The 16,977-nt window shown below is 37.6% G+C and overlaps 1 protein-coding gene across 4 annotated transcripts in view; it reads right to left on the bottom strand.

The window, feature by feature from the left end:
- Positions 1-16,977, bottom strand: part of FGF14 (fibroblast growth factor 14) — a 386,590-nt gene that overhangs the window by 219,605 nt on the left and 150,008 nt on the right. The window contains exon 1 of one of the 4 annotated variants that reach the window (XM_046904719.1): positions 11,296-11,567. The exons of the other annotated variants lie outside the window; for them this stretch is intronic. Within the exon in view, the coding sequence (XP_046760675.1) occupies positions 11,296-11,371 (76 nt within the window). The 5' untranslated portion in view covers positions 11,372-11,567. Of the gene's footprint in view, positions 1-11,295; positions 11,568-16,977 lie in introns of those variants that run through there. 4 annotated transcript variants of the gene reach the window in all.

The following is a 16,977-nucleotide window of genomic DNA, read 5'->3' as shown; positions in this document are numbered from 1 at the left end:
TAATACAACGCATACCTTTGGTATAGTAAAAATGCAACCTGGTGTCCTGAAGTCTCCTTATAAGACCATAAATTATTTTTTTTCCTATCAGTCTTATTTGGAAAATGTAATTTCTTTACAACTACCAGAAAGTAGAATACTCATATTACAGTAACAATCAGCAGACTCTGCCAGTTTGAAATCTTACACAAAATATTGTAGGCTTATGCACAGGTGACTTGTGGGGACTCAATTGTTAAAGGACACAAACATCAAGTAAAGCTGTATACAAATGCAGTTCTATTACAGAATGTTCCAAGAAGAATTTTAATAATACCTACACTAACTGTAATAAAAATAATCTTTGTAACTGTTACATGGCAAGCTAGTGCTGCTTAGTTGGCAGGCAGTAATTTGTTAATCCAAAGTGGTCAAACTATTATGAATTATGTGGCTGTACTCATGTGATTACTTCATGTAATCACTATTGAATAACAATTACTTCACAAATGATACTTAAGATGGGAAAAACAGCCTTGCCCACGCAAAATGATTGTGGCTCCAAATGCCTGGGTCACTACAGAATATTTCTGATTGGGAGCAATCACATTTCATATAACTTTTATTACAAAATGTTTACAAAGCGCTTTGAAAATGACAGTGCCAAGTACTACCAGGTAAGACAAAATTACAAAAGTGACAGTGCCAAATACTATCAAGTGCATGGCAAACAGGTATACAGGTATTGGACCAGAGAGAAGGAGAAATGAAATAAAGGGCTTACCCGTATCCTGGGCTCACAAAAGGGCTCCAAGATGAACGATCACCAAATAGAGATCCTTCCTCCTTGGGAGTCAGGCCTTAAATGGGGTCTAGGAGGGGTGGAGCCTGGTGGCTGTGTGCCCCTGTGGCTGACTCAGTGCTCACCTCAGGTGGTCAATCAGAGGTTCAGGCCGTGATTCAACAGTTTCCATACAATCAAGTAAGGTAAAATTACAAAAATTACAGGTAAGAGAAAATGCTTTCATAAATCTTCAAAATGTCACTTTTATCTCAATTGAGAGAAGGAGTACATCTACTTGGATGCATAAAGGGTCATAACTGCAATTGCTATAATATATATATATGTATATAAATAACAAAGATGTTTGCTGGATGCTTTCACTACGTCCTTGAACAATCACTCTCAATGCAACAGATTTATCTGCTATACATGGATAAAGTCTACTACCTATAGTATATTCTGAGAATCTGAAATAGTAAAAGCAGAGCTGAATTTGGGAATCCAAGCCTCACATATACCAGAAAGACTTTGGACAGATTGAGAGATATTAGTTAGAGCAATACCCAGAATATTTAATCTGAACCACAAGCAGTCCTATTTAGTGACATAGTTTCCTTTCTGTACGTTTGCAGCAGGATGGCAATTCTGACTATTTTTGTCCTCCATTTGTATTGCATATTTGTATTCCTCCAATTGCCAGTAGCAATGCAAACAAGCTGGAAAAAGACAGTTCCCCTTAGCTACACCTGAGTTGTAGGGCAGCCTCAGGGAACACCCAGTGCTCCCCATTCTCCCACTGCCCTTCTCCAGCAGCCTCCTTATCCAGCATCCCAGCCTGCTTCTTAGGGGAGGAAAGAGAGGGAGGACAGAAGACAGAAAGAGGAGAGAGTAGGCATCCTCTTTGCATCTCCACTGTGTTTCTTGGATGCACCTGGGATGCACCCTTTGGAACTCAGAGCTCCCACAGTTTAGACAGACATCCACTCAGAATATCAGCTGTCCCACGATCCCTCATAAAAGCATGTGTTTAAACATGGAGTCCCTTTCAAACATCGTGTGCCAATGAGGGCAGAGATTGGCACATGACAAGGTTACAGAATTGAGCCCTATGGGCAGCTCAGTGCTCTTATTGTTCCCTGTATCACAGCAGCGATACTGACAGTGTGATCGTGTTGGATCTCTTGTGCTGTGCTGCATGCAGATACACAAGATGGCAGTTTTCCACCCAGGAAGGCTTTGTGTTCTAAATATAAATGAGATCCCATTTATAAATAGCAAGAGAATAATGTGGCTAAATAGCCTCCTTTGCCAGTGTCATAATGATTCAAAATTGCATCATTGGAAACAGAGAAAATTATCAGCATTGCCTTAATCCTTTGTATGTTATGTTGGAGAACTTGTCAATATGACTCCATTCCCAGCACTTTTATTCCTGTAGCTGGTTGAAAAGAAAGCAAAATAAAGCATCCCCAAAGAAAAATCATATGAAATAGAAAGGTTGTGAGGATTAAGATAAAAAGTCCAAAGCTGAAGGTACTGCTCACGGTAACCACTGAGCTGGGGAGTGATGATCTTAGAGGTCTTTTCCAGCCTTGGTGATTCTATGATTCTATAATTCATAAAAGAGTAAAAAAAGAAAAAAAAAATAATTGCACTAAGAAAAGGACAAAACTTTCATATTTTCTAGTGGAACTCCCCTACAGTTTAACATTGATTCCTTTCCTTAATGGTTGGATACAGCTTGCTATACAACCTCATTTTAACGAGTTGCTCAGTAGAAACTGTTGGTATCCATTATATTGCTGAATCTTACACAGGCATAGTTAAATGCCACATAAATAACAATCCCAAGCACATTTCACCAGATGGTTTTTTCAAAGACATGTGTAGGCATCCAGAAAGCCCACAAAGATAGCATTCATAATGGGAATAGTTACTAAGCATACCTCTAGAAGCAGTACAAATATGAACAGCAATGCAGAAAAACAGCTAAAAGAGGAATAGATCTGATTTATCATTGTGCCACTTGAGTTCCACGTGACTCTAATTCCAGCAGTTTTCCCAGGAACCATTCCAATTGAGTTCTGGTAGACAGAGAGTAGTTTTAGGCAGAGTTATAGAAATGAATCAGATCCTCTATCAACTGCTGTTATAGATTTCTCCCTGTCTAAAAGAAATATGTCCCTGTCCAAGAGAAAATATGAGACATTTTTGAGAGTAACTGCAAAAATCTCATCTTCGTAGTGATCACCACACCTTAAAAAGAAGAGTAAGATGTTTCCCAGGGCCAATAGAAAGTGGAAAATGTTGATTTCATTATTAAAGTTGTGATGTGGGGTATACATCTGGGGAGATAAAGCATAACCTTGCAAAGCAAATGTGTGCAGATACTCCGAAAGTGTGACAGCTGATGGTGGATGATGCTGCAGCCCCCCTGGGGAGGTTCTGCATTCCATTAAAATAACAAAAAGCCCAACTCAATATGACTCGCAGGTTGTCTGTAAGCTGTGACAGGCTCAGGCTTTCAGTGGAGGCTGAGAGACAAGCCGTTCCCATAAGGCACCATGCACTCCCCCTAGTCTCTTTGCAAAAGTAGAATATCTTCTTGTTCTCAGGGGCTCTTTATCTCTCCTGCAACCTTCTTGTTCTTTTTATTATTATTACTTTTTAATTTACCGTGTTCAGTAGAGTGTAGACATTTGTGAAGAATATATGATAGCTCATTTCAGCTACACTGAAATAAAATTCTCATTTCTAATGCATGCTGATACACAAGTTTTTGCTGAAATGAAGTAATCGCAATTAACAGTATTTAAACTTAGAAAATATCACACAAGAGTCTTTGTAAAGGAATTTCTGACTTGACACCAAAGCAAATGTATTAACCTTATACTTAGAGATTCCAAAAACAAACCAGTCAGATAAAGGAAAATAAAAAAGAAAATAAATAGTACCGTTAATTCATGTACAAGCACAGAGTTCTCTCCGTAAATGTGATTGAAATGATATTCTAAGAGAATTTTTTTCTTTGTAGCAGCATAAAATATTTCTAATGAAAGTTAGCAAATATCATCAAGACTTGTACCATAAAAATCAGTTTTAGAGAACAGAAATGGATGTTATGAAGATATTCAATATTTACTCAGAGAAGCTTCAAGGGAAAACAAAATAACATGCTCTTGCTTATAATATATTGCAACATCACAAGAGAAAACATTTTTTCTTTTGAGACTCTGTCTTCTATTACGCTTCAGTCCCCCGGATAATAAGCTGGTATAAATTGCATTTTTTAACTTACTCTAAAAATAAAAATATCTCCCAGTGCTATTTTTTTCTACATAATTATGGCCTGGTGCACATTTGCCTTATTGGCAAAATGCTGTTCTCCTGGTTCATCCACACCATAATCTAAAAAAATAAAAATAGATACATGGATGAGCATACAATGCATCATTATTTTTGGTCAGACTTTGTTTTTGTTTTTTAGTTTTTTTTCCCCCAGTGATTAGCTTGAACTCACAAAGATAGTAAATAAATAAAAATACTGAAGATATGCTTTCTGCACTGGAACAAATAGTGCCATGGAAATCCCATGAGGAACACATAGGAAGACCAATTTTTTTTTTTTTTTTTATTTTGGTCTGTGTCATGACAATGTAATCCTGAGAAATTGAAAGGAATATGAGTTTCAGAGCCTACCTAGGACAGCAGTGAGAACTTTGACACAGCATTAAGGTCCCAGGTAGATTTTAGAAGGTCTTGCATCTTCTTTGCCAAAATGTTGCTAACATTTGACATTGCTAGTGAAAAAACTATTTGTGATATTCTTAAAGCCACTGTAGCTAGTTTATAAATATTGTACGTGTACAAGAAAGGAAAAGAAACACTAAATTAAAAACAAAAGTGTGTTACCATTGATCACTGAGAGAAATAACAGGACACAGCTGTTTTCTCTTTTCTGAAAACAGGATAGTTGTTAACCTCTTCATCAGCAACTCAGGTGCTTAACATATAGTAGATAGCATTAAGAATTGTTATAGCAGGGATTACATAAATAACTCCTTAACTTTGTATATGGGCTGATAAAGTGTAATTTAGTAATTTAGATAAAGTATAATTAAGCAGGGTTAGAGTTGACCTGTGTTCTGGTCAGTTACTGGTAAATGAGATATCCAATTAGCTTTCAACAAGCTACAGCTGTGTCAGTGGGTAATGTAAGCATACTCAGTGAATATTTTACAGAGCTGTCACAAGGAAAATGATGTTGAGAGATAGAGATCGCTGATAATCTCAAAGGAAACGGGCTTCTGACCACAGAGAAGAGAAATGAGACTCAGAAGAAGAGAAATGTAATATAATCATAGCCCTGCTGAAAAGGGCTTGGGATTACTGGGGGATGGTAAACTGGACATGAGCCAGCAATGTGTCCTTACAGCCCAGCAAGCCAACAACAAGCCTGGGTTGCATCAAAAGCAGCATGACCAGCAGGGCAAGGGAGATGATCCTGTCCCTCTACTCTGTGCTGGCAAGACCTCACCTGGAGTACTGCATCCAGATGTGGAGTCCTCAGTACAGGAGAGACATAGACCTGTTGGAGTAAATCCAGAGAAGGACCACAAAAATGATCCAAGGGATGGAACAGCTCCCCTGTGAAAACGGGCTGAGAGAATTGGGGGCTGTTCAGCCTAGAGAAGAGAAGGCTTTGGGGAGACCTACTAGTGGCCTGTCAGTAGTACCTAAAGGAGAGCTATACAAAAGAAGGGATCTGTTAACAGGATCTCTTGTGATAAAATGAGGGGAGATGGTTCCAAAATAAAGAGTGGAGATTTAGATTGGATATAATATCCAATCTAAAATCTCACCCTTTTTACAATAAGGGTGGTGAGGCACTGGATTAGTTTGCCCAGAGAGGTGATGGATGCTCCCTCCTTGGAGACATTCAAGGTCAGGCTGGATGGTTCTCTGAGCAATCTGATCTAGCTGTAGGTGTCTCTGTTCACTGCAGAGGAATTGGACTAGATGACATTTGTAGGTCCCTTTCAATCCAAATGGATCTGTGATTCTATAAGCACTCTTCCAACTGGGTCTAGTAGGGTACAAAAATAGTAAAGATGTGTATATGAAAAGGGAAACCATAGAGAGTAGTAGGAAGAAAGGAAAAGAAAGTTCAATAGATTAAATAAGGTCAACCTTAGAAAAAGAGAAATACTGTGAATAGGGGTTCAAAGGAGTAAATTGCATAAATGTCTAGGCTGCTCTTCATAGGGTTGGTGGGACTGCCGCCTGCACCTGCCCCAGCTAAGAAGATCATGTGTAAAGACTCAGTTATAGCCATAGATATTCTGAACATTACTTTTATAATGGGCTCAAAGTGTGGTAAAATATTGTAGTTGCAAAGGAGTGCTACATTCCGGTGTTTTTCTTGCTTGTTTATTTCTGTTCATAAGTTTTCTGTTGTTGTTGTTGTTTGGGTTTTTGTTTTGTTTTATTTTTAAATTAAGCCTTAACAAATAAGCAAAATATTTCTTCACCAAAGTTGTAAAAAGCTGCCATTTTTTTTTTCTTCAGTTACTTGATTTGGGTTTCTATTTGCCGAGAGACAAATTAGATATCTCCCTATCTAGATGATATGTGGATGAGAAGGGTGGAAAGTAGGCTACTACTAGATACCTTCAAATAAAATATACAGCACCTGAGGAGGAGAAAAGTTTGCGTGATATATAAGACTTGAACAGAACACAAACATAGTGGGTAGAGTTTCTACCTATCAAGACCTATTTTTACACCTCCATTAAAGAACACTTGGGTCATTTCTCAAAGTTCCCATTCAATTCTTTCTCTTTTCCCCGTAATTCAGCAGTAGAAACAATTGCGTGTTTAAATTAATATTTTTTAATCAATGCAAAACAAGCATTAAATGAAACTAGAGCTACAACACTTGAATGTGATTATTTTTTTTTAAACAATACGACTATTTTGGGGGGATTTTTTAGTTTACATTTCCCTCATTTATTGAAAGCTTTCTTTTTTCTCATTCTGTACCCTGTTTTCTCCTATGCTCAGGGATGCCTTCTCATTTTAAGGTTAGCCACTGAGAGGTTGAGGGTGCCATATAAATGCCTTGAATGAACAATGACAAAAACATTGTTACTCATGCAAAGAAACATAAAGAGAGAAATAAATAACAAAACAAAAAAGAAGTAGGGAAAAATCAATTGTGGGATTAAAGATTATTTTTTAAAATATAAAATAAAGTATTAGAAGGGTTCAAGTCATAGTACTTCTAATCATCAAAGCCAACATTGGCAGTATGATCAATAATCAAGGGTTCACAACACATTTATTGGATGTGGAGCTGTATATTTTTTTTTTTTTGAAGTCATAGCAGACATTATCTGTGTAAGTGCATATTCTCTTTGAAAAAAAAATTAAAAATATTCAGGTAATGGTTAAATTACAATCCATTTTTAAGCAGTTTTTATGTTTAATTTGAATGTGATCAAGATAAAAACAAAATCTAGACTGCAAATATTTTATCTTATTGTTATACATCAGCCTTCAATGGTTGTTAAATGACCTCACAATTACCACTTTGCAAAACAATAATATTCTAAATGGTGCCTACCTCTACCTAACCTTATCTAGCAGCAGCTGCAAAGAAAGAGATTCCTTACTAACATTTCACTCTTCTCAGAGAAACACTGAATTTGCTATAATACAATAAGATAGGACATATTAATCAAAGATATCTAGTATTCTTCAAAGCAAAACCTATAAACTCAAATTATTATCATTCTAATACACATAATTTATCAAGTACAATGATTTTTTTCAACAAGGATGATGACTAATATTTGCAAACCTAATGCTGACTCATCATACGAAACTTTATTGACATAAAACTGAATGTTGTTTTCTTTGTACCAAGGGCACAAACATTACCAAAAGAAAGCGCAGACTGTATGCTTTCCCCTTTCAGACCATTTGAGCCCTCCACTTAGTCTTTTTGAAGTATACATTTTTGTCTTCCAGTCCAGTTCAAGAAATGTAATCTTTTCAACGTTCACAGAAGAGTTAAAGCAGAGAACTAAGCTCATGTTTCTCATCCACTGTCAACACAACCTATGCCCTTGTACTAAAGCCCTTCATGTACTGACAAGTTTATATCTAAAAATGCGACGGGTCAGGGCTAAGGGTTTTTTATGTAACACAGCTGAACATTTATGTCTTGTACTTTGAAAGTAACACCTGTCAGAAAAAAAAAAAAAAATCTGTGATTAAAATATGAAAATTAACAGGCTGCTGGCTACCAAAACCAGGAAACATATACCCCTTATTTTGTGTAATGATTTGGTGTTTCTTGTTGGTGTGTGTGTGTGTGCGTTAGTTATTTTTTGTTATTTGTTGGGTAGTTAGACTGTTCACAAGGTTTCTGCTTGTTTGTTTGTTTCTGCAAGTTCAAAAGAAAGGAATAATGTGGTGAACTTTAATAGCAGATTTCATTTTTCATTACAATATATTCAATTTCGACTGCTTGCACTCTTCTGAGTTACTGGCATAAGGAAGTTCAATGCATAAGGAAAACTCCTTTTGTTCTCAGGTTTTTATATAACATCCAACAAGAGTATGAGGTGTCCAGGAATCAAATCTTCTCAATCTCAGTATTCATTTGTCTTTAAGCATCTTGTTGAAAGTGTATAGGTTGACTAGAAGAGGAAACAACTAAGTCATGTTGCTAGACACGTGTATTTATGCATATGATAAATCCTAAAAATTTTCAAAGCCATCTTCAGTGTGAATCCATTAATATAATCCTTCTATAGAATAGAAGCCACCTGTAGATCCAAAGGAAAACAAGCTTCATAGAGGAGGAATTAAGATAAAAATGTCATCTCTCATACTGTTTGTGATGTCTGTGCCTGTGTCTGACATATGCCTGTGCCTAGTCACAAGCAACTTGTAACCATAGCCTTCTAAAGGAAGAAAGAGGCATTCTGTTCTGGACAAGGCCATAAAGGAGCACAAACTCCACAAGGAATAAGCTCTGTGTATCAGTGTGCTTCCCTCTGCCCCCAGCATTCTCCTTCATCTTGGCTGTTATGCCCAAGGCCTTGCTCATGTGCAGAATGTGATACACACCTTGGTTAGGACTGATAAAAATCAAAGTATCACGAAGAAAGATGTTGACCACACTACTGTCTCAAACCGGGTGCTCAAGGAACTGATCGCAGACAGCTAGTTGAACAAGTGCCAATTGGGCATGCTCTAAATGCTATGACTATGAGTAAATCAAATTAGCCTGTAATCAGTGACTAGCCCAAGCTGACTGCATGACAGGATCTCCACTTAAGCAGAGACATCTCTAGGTTACACCTGCCCAGAGATCCCTTACACCTTGACATCAAGACACCTTGCTGATACAGATATTTGGTATGTGACCGATAGTTTTAAGCTTTGTTAGCTTCATTAAGATCCTAGACTGTGAATATTTAATCTTTAAAACACAAACAAGTCTGGGACAAAGAGTGGATTCACCCACACCTACCGTTACCTCTGTGGTTCAAGGAGTTTAGAAAGCAATAAAGTACACTTTGAACCTCATGATTCAATGGGAGGCCCTCCTGGATAACCACGTATGCTTATGCATATAATCAACTGTACTTCACCATCTGCAATCTTGCTGTTTTAGTTATGCTTTGTTAAGCTTTGTTAAAACACTATATTCTATCAATAAATACATTCCTGCTTCTTTCTGATGAATGCAGATTTTATCTGCAACACTGTCAGCTTTTGCAACATCTGCAGTCTCTTTTCTTTCTTTTGAAAGTGAGAGTTTGTCAGACTGTCTTTTGACCATTCTTATTATGCCTTTTTCCAACAATAGGGCTATGTAATTCTTGATACTAGAGTTTTGAACAGCCAGGCTCATAGATTAACCAGTACTAAGAGTGAATGATATTAACTTCACTAAACACTACTGCTTCACACCCATTTCCATTACTGAAAAGTTTTTATTCTGTCAATTTTTCTAAACTCTGTAGCTGGTGTAATAATGATGTTTGAGTTATCTGCTTTGTACCAACTTGCCTATTCATTTGGAAATCCTAAATCAAATGGGGCTAATTGGCAGACTTCGGCCACAATAAAACAGAATGCTTTGGTAAATTTGGTCAGGTATTTCAGTTTCTTCTTCCCACAGAGGCCATTAAGACTCCTGGGGATCCTACAAGCCAAACCTGTAAGTAATAATCTCAGTGATTTATAACCAATATTCTGGTAGCAAGTGGAAAGAAGGTGTGGAATAACCTGAGACTTCCAGAATTACATACTTTTTATCAACAAGAAAAAAGATGTAAAAGTCAACCCATTTAGCTGATCAAAACATGACTAAATAAACTGGAACAAAGGAAGTTCAATATGAACATGAGAAAAATCTTCCTTGCTGTAGCATTACAGAGCACTGGAATAGGCTACCCGGAGTGGCTGTGAATTCTCCTTCTCTGCAGATATTTAGAACTTTTCTGGATGCTTCCCTGTACATCCTGTAGGGTACCTGCTATAGCACAGGGATTGGACTAGATGATCTCCAGAGGTCCCTTCTAACCCTTATTCCATAATTCTGTGTAAATGGAGCATATATTGTCAAATCTGGCAGTTATGACAAGAGAACAGGAGACAAAGCCTTAAAATTTCATATCTATTAGGAACATCTGTAAAACACCAAGCTGCAGAGAATGTTTGCTTAAAGTAAGCTACAGGTGTTTGTGATAACAAATAATAAAAATATAGATGAGAAAAACACAATGAAATTTAATTTTCCATCGTCAGCACTCATGACCAGGCCCTTCATTGGGTATGTTATAGGACTAGCGATTAAGAGACAACCTCACTCCAGATTCACTGGAAAAAAACCTCACTGCAAAACAAAGAAAACCCAAAGGGTTTCTTGGGACCTTTTTACTTGTTGCAGGTTCCATTATCACATTATTTATTTATTTATTTTTCTGCTAAGGGAAGCGTGTCACTTCCAGAATGTAACTTCCTAACAATTTCAGTGACTTGACAGACTTGTTCATCTCTTGAGGCTTCAAGTGAGAAATGCAATTGCAATCCTCTGGATACAGCTGAAAGAGTATCCATGAACGACTTCAGTTACACTGAACTTTTGCCAGAAGTATGTGGTATCCAGTATAGAAAACACTGGTCACTGTGGCCGACCATGACTATTTCTGCTGCAGAAAGCAACTGCCATGGACTCTCAGGAGCTAAGCAGAATAGTGGAACTAAATGCTTTGCAATACGAGTAGGTTGCAAAGCTGCTGCGAAACTAGAGCACCCCCACAAAACAAAATTTTGCTGATACATGATAAAGTTGTATTCATGCAACTATGTCTGAAAAGTAAATTGTACAAAGCAAAGCTCATTCAGATTAGATAAAGCATGCTTTTCCATGAAACTGGTAAAGAAAAACGTGGACATAAAAAAGTACAGAGACACCACAATGACACCACTGGACAGAAGAGTCCACCTACCATGTGAATATCCAGGCAAGGACTGATTCCCCTTTGATTGGCTTCTCCTTGCAAGTTTGCATATATTAATACACATTTTGATGTTCCCAAGTATTGCCTAGCACAATACTTTTATTATCAGTATTTCCCAACTTTAGAAACAAAGTCAGTTCTGTTCTCTTGTGAAAGCAGCACAAGGCGTCGTTTTATTGTGTGTAAAAGATTGATGGAGTATGCAGACAGCTCAACAAGCCAAGGCTCTAAGAGCAAGAACATGAGAGTCTGAGTGGAGCAGAAATAGAAATTGTATCATTGTCATATACAGTGAACAAGAGTGCTTGAATACAAGGATGGTAAAAAGGTCTTAACCTGTGTATCCCAAGGCAGGACATGGAAGGGGTTTTCAAGCCCAGTGAAGAGTATTGTTGGTCACTGAAGGAGGCTACAAGATCTACTCTGGAATAAGCATGGACAAAAAACACAGGATGCTGACCCCTGGACATCTGGGGTCTTAAAAAGTCTTTTAAGTAAAAATGTATGATGTTTTAAAGGCATTAGAAAGAGTGTATTGCTTATGGGAAAGGAGGAGTTAATGGGGAGGGCAGTCTGGGCTAGAAGAATGTTGGACAGCAGGCAGCAGCACATGAGAGCACGTGAAGATAAGAGCAGTGCATTAGGGGAAAACAACAAGTGCTGTGGAGGTCTTACTAGCAGGGACAAGGCCGAGGAATGTATGTTGATTGCAGGGGAAAAACAGCTGCAGCTATGAGGGGATGGTGTGGGTGGAAGAATAGAATGAGAAATTTCAGATATAAAGCAATGAGAGAGCAAAAAGAGCCAAATATAAGTTTGATCAAGCTAGGGCAGCTGGAACAATGGTGTTGGAGAAAACATAGAAGGGAAGGCTGGAGGCTGAGAAGCAGGACTTTTACAAGAAGATAACTGAGATGTTAAACAGAAATGACTGTGGTACAAATAATACGACAGCTAGCATAATGGGATCCTGAGGACTGACACAGAGACATTGGGATGATCAAGTTCAACCGAGCCTACTCCTTGTGAAAGTACGTTGTCCTCAGCAAAGCACTCACCCTGAAGTTTTATGGCCCTTTGCATAATGAGGGATAGGGATACAAACCAGGGAAACCTCTATCGGTGAAAATATCAGGGCAGGGAAAAGCACAAACAAGAGAAGCTGTCAAGACTGTGAGCACTGAAATACAATTACCTCCTATCCAGATTTGATCTTTAGCTAAATAATTGGGACATTTGAAGATAAATATCTATGCAAGACTGCTGCTATCTTAAAAAGCACAGCTTGGTTTTACTAATACTAAATCAAAATTGCGTGGCTAAGGCATCCTGTGCAGCCGCCAAATAGGCCACTTGTAATGCTGAACTCCCAGAAATGGCAGCCATTACAGTGGTTGCAGCTAGTGTTATAATCTGTCAAGGCAGATGATTTCATGCTTGTAGAAATTCATTTGGAAGAACAAAAAACAAATGGATCCAGAATTACGTACTGTTAGAAAACTCTTATTGTCTGTAGTTGTTAAGCTTATGCTGGAGAGAAGTGGAGTCTGTAGTTATGAGCTAATATTCAAAACCATAGCACTGGAGGATTCACTTGTTGATTGCAAGTGATTATGGGACCTCTTAAACCCACTAATGCAAACCAGGTAGACCAGGAAGGGCAGACTGGGAAAGATGGGAAGATTCTCCAAGAAGAGGAAAGCTTAAGGAACACAAACAAACAAACAAACAAAAGGAGAGAAGGTAAATGAATACAGTAAAATAAATACATGCAGTTATTATGCTGGATGAGTCATGAGGAGTTTGAATTGGAACAACAATAAGGTTTCAAGAATCAAATGGAGAGCCTCAGAGATGATGCAGCCAACAGAATAAGAAACCACTTACAGCCTTTATCTATCTATAAGTTGGTAGAAGTGAAGGGAGGGATCCCAAGAGTCAGGTGGTAAAACCAGTACTGATGATCTCCGGCAAAATGAAAACAAAACCTTCAGACCCACAGGCTGAATTTGGACTTCAGCACTGGGCACGTCCACTGCCTCTGGAAGGCATTAAGTTAAGGTACAATCAGCCAGGGGATAACTAGTAGTACCCATTATCTTCTGGGATAGCTGTAAATGTAACGGAAAAAATTTTCACATTAACAGAGTCTGATGCTGTTATTGTTTTGAGTCATGTTGGATGCCCAGGGGACACACCTACTGGCAACTCTGAAGAGCAGGGTAGTGGAAATTTGTTCAGCAACACAAGGAAAAAATGACATTTTAGGTAATGGGTTCAAATCAGGAAATGATTTAATTCCATATCCTTCTAACTTCTTTTTTTTTTTTTTTTTTTTATGGGAGTAATAAAGAAATAGACATCCCACAGAAATCCTGATCAGACATTGGTGAACTGCAACGAAGCCCCAGAAATACTTGAAACACCACACAGTGGGCATCAAGAGAAGATTCTACGCAAGCGTGCTCAAGATAAATTAGAGTGTGGAAAGATTAACACACTTGTGTTAATAACAAAATCTGACCCAAACCCACAGGAACATCACGAACATCCAGCTGAGGCCAGGGGAAGATTGTGACCCACTATTATTACTCCTGTAGATGATGGAGTGCTAGTTCAATGACCTAGCTTATACTGTTTAACTGTATAAGTTAAACGTTTAAAAAAAAAAACAATGGAGAGATGTGCAGTCTGAATTTCAGGGCAGCAAACACCAACTCCGCAAACAGTACCAATTGTTAAAATGCCAAAATATGTGGCTACAGGAATATAAGAACCAAAGCAGTTTCTAGTCATTGGCCTCAAAACTTCTACAGCTCTCCTTTCCAGGAAGATGACCAAAGTTTTTTACGTTTCTGAAGAAACATAATTCCTCAGAATCACATTTTCCTAATGAAGGAAGGTATAATATCAAGGAAGGAATAGTAGTAAAATACCACAGGTCCTGCTGTAAATACTGCTCAGCTTTGTTCGAAATCTGTACATCCTTGATAAATAAAGAAGTCTTTATGTCATTCACATACAAACACAAAATTGTGTGTTAGAATAATAAGGAACTAGACAGCAGTGTTCCTAACTCCTGTGACTTCTAAAGGAGCTTAGAGTAAAAATTAAATGTGGAACAAAACCTTTACAACATTTCATGTCTACTGACAACTGAAAAATCACTAAGAATTACTCTCTAAGAGCAGGAACAGACTAAAATTTTATATAGCGAATTGGTTAAAATTCCTTTCTCCAAAGTACTTATATATACATCTTGTGAAAAGATCCATTTTCCAGACTTCTTTTTTCAGTGTAATAGACAGCAGACTTAGATCACTTTATCACTAGGCTTTGATATCAGATGTGTAGTACAGCAGTCGCTTATTGAAAACAATAATTTGGCTTTTTATAAAGCAATTGGAGCTGCTTGATGGGAACTGTTTGCAGATTACCCTGGTTTCTTCTTCCCCAGAAATGTTTCCTGTGGAGTCCCAACCCAAACTCCATCTAAGCAGTAGCATTTTTGGATCTGTAGTATTAGTTTAACTGTAGAGTTTTAAAATTATTAATAGCACCTGCATTTTAACATTTCATATTACTAAGCGTTTTAAAAATAGCACAGGACAAAAGCCAGACTACATGAAGACATCTAGTAATAAAAAGAGAGTGAAAGTTGAACATAAACTGATATTTTACTCCTGCATATTTTTATAGTGGATGACTTTTATCAAAGGCTCTGTAAATTGATGAATCACTGAAAGCTCAAGGGTAGAAGTAGAAGTTAAGATTGCCTACATGGAGATCACCTTGCATGGAACAAACTGTAAGCAGTAACACGTAAACTGCAGTTTTTCTTCCAGGTTGATCCCAGCCAAACATTTAGTTAGCATTCTGATGTCTTTCCCACTTGCTTCCTTAAGGGAGTAACTGTATTGCCAATGTATTTTTTGTTGTTGTTGTTTTTGTTGTGTTTTCTCTGTCTGAAGACATTTAAAATATCACTGCAGTGACATGGCTTTACAACATTCCTATTGCTAAGAAATAAATGAAACTGTGAATGATGTGGGGAGAGGGAAGCCAGCATTTCTCAGCATCAGCGTGTAAAAGGGCTTTCTAATGTCCTTACACTCATCTATTATGACAGCCTCTTTGAGAGGCTGAAAAAACCTCAACAGCAGCTTACAGTCATAATTCAAAACAGCTCCTTGTGAAGTAAGGGTTTACCCTGTCCCTATTCATCTAACAGCTCAGACTGCCATGGTTTCTGAAGACAGAAAATAATTTTCAATTACAAAAGAATTTTTCATTTATAGTCTTCTATAACAGAGACAAAGGAAAATTCATAAGGTGCACCCATCATTCTCCATGTCATATTATACATAGAAAAAATCTTGCAATGCAAAGATCACTGTTGATTCCAACAATATTAGGTACAGAATGTGTTCTCAGTGCTTTTCACCCCCTTCTAAAGGAAGTCCTGATGCAATTTTAGCAGCAGTGGCATCATCATTTCAGCTTAATGTTGTCTTGGTAATGAATAGAAAGAGATGCCAGCACAAGATGACACATCAGGTCTAGGGAGACTGTGCTTCCTCAGTGGTTTTAAGACTCACCAGCCAATTGCATTATGTTTATTCTACTCTGCATGGCAGCACTTCAAAGACAAGAGTTTGTACTGGAGAAGTGGCATCTTCCCTTCCAAACATAAAAATCAAATTATTCTGCATGCATGTAGAAGCTGATAGCTGATATATATATAAGACTACCTTGCAGAAATGTTTGAGTTGTTTCATCCTATGAAAATTCTGCTTTAAGGTATTGAAGGAGATAGACAGGTTTAAGTACACTGAATGTCTATTGAGAATGTCTACTGTTAAGACAGCTGCTGTCATATAAAGATCTTATTTAAAATAATTATTTGCATTATTTTTTTCTAAAAAATGGGTATTTTATTCTTTAATTATACTTAATTTCGTTTTTCAGTGCTCTGCATATGTTATTAATTCATACAAGTTTGGTTGTTATTAAGACTGTAAGAATTATCCTTCAATTTATAGAGGGAGAAAATGAAACATTAAATATTCATAATTCAAATTTCAAAAATGTAGTTGTTTTTTCCGGATAAAATGGTTTATCCTGGATATAAAAAAAAAAAAAAAAAAGAAATAAAACCATTTTTAACTGAGACAAGTGCAAGAAAAATTATACCTTTACAGAACAACCCGGAATATTTTTCTTTACTTGCCCTGTAAGTCATTAAATGCCAGAATGCAACAGGTAAGAGTCTGAAGGAAAGAAGGGGCAGATCTGTCCTTGTTAGGAAGGTTATGAAACACACTAAGCTCTTTTGGACTTCAGATGCCCATTCAAACGCTTTTTTGGTTACACTTTTTTCCCTACACCCCTAGTTTCCCAGAACAGGTATTAATATAGATAATTCATGTGTGTGTGTTTGGTTTTGATTGTTTTGTAGACTGGTTGACTGTGGGATTTGTTGCTGATTTTCAAACCCATCCAGTCCTCACTGAAGGTGAAAATGTGCCCATAGGCTGAAGTGGGTGCAGGACGTTGGTTGCTTCCAGGTCTGGTGCTGCTCAGCAGGCTCTGTTTGAACAGTCACAGATCCTCATACTGGGCCATCCAAACTGTCATACAGTCATTTAACTGAATGGCCTCTGGGGCTGC

The sequence above is a fragment of the Gallus gallus genome, chromosome 1 (assembly GCF_016699485.2).
Source record: "Gallus gallus isolate bGalGal1 chromosome 1, bGalGal1.mat.broiler.GRCg7b, whole genome shotgun sequence".
Lineage (NCBI taxonomy): Eukaryota > Metazoa > Chordata > Aves > Galliformes > Phasianidae > Gallus > Gallus gallus.
This window is presented reverse-complemented; position numbering and strand designations above follow the sequence as displayed.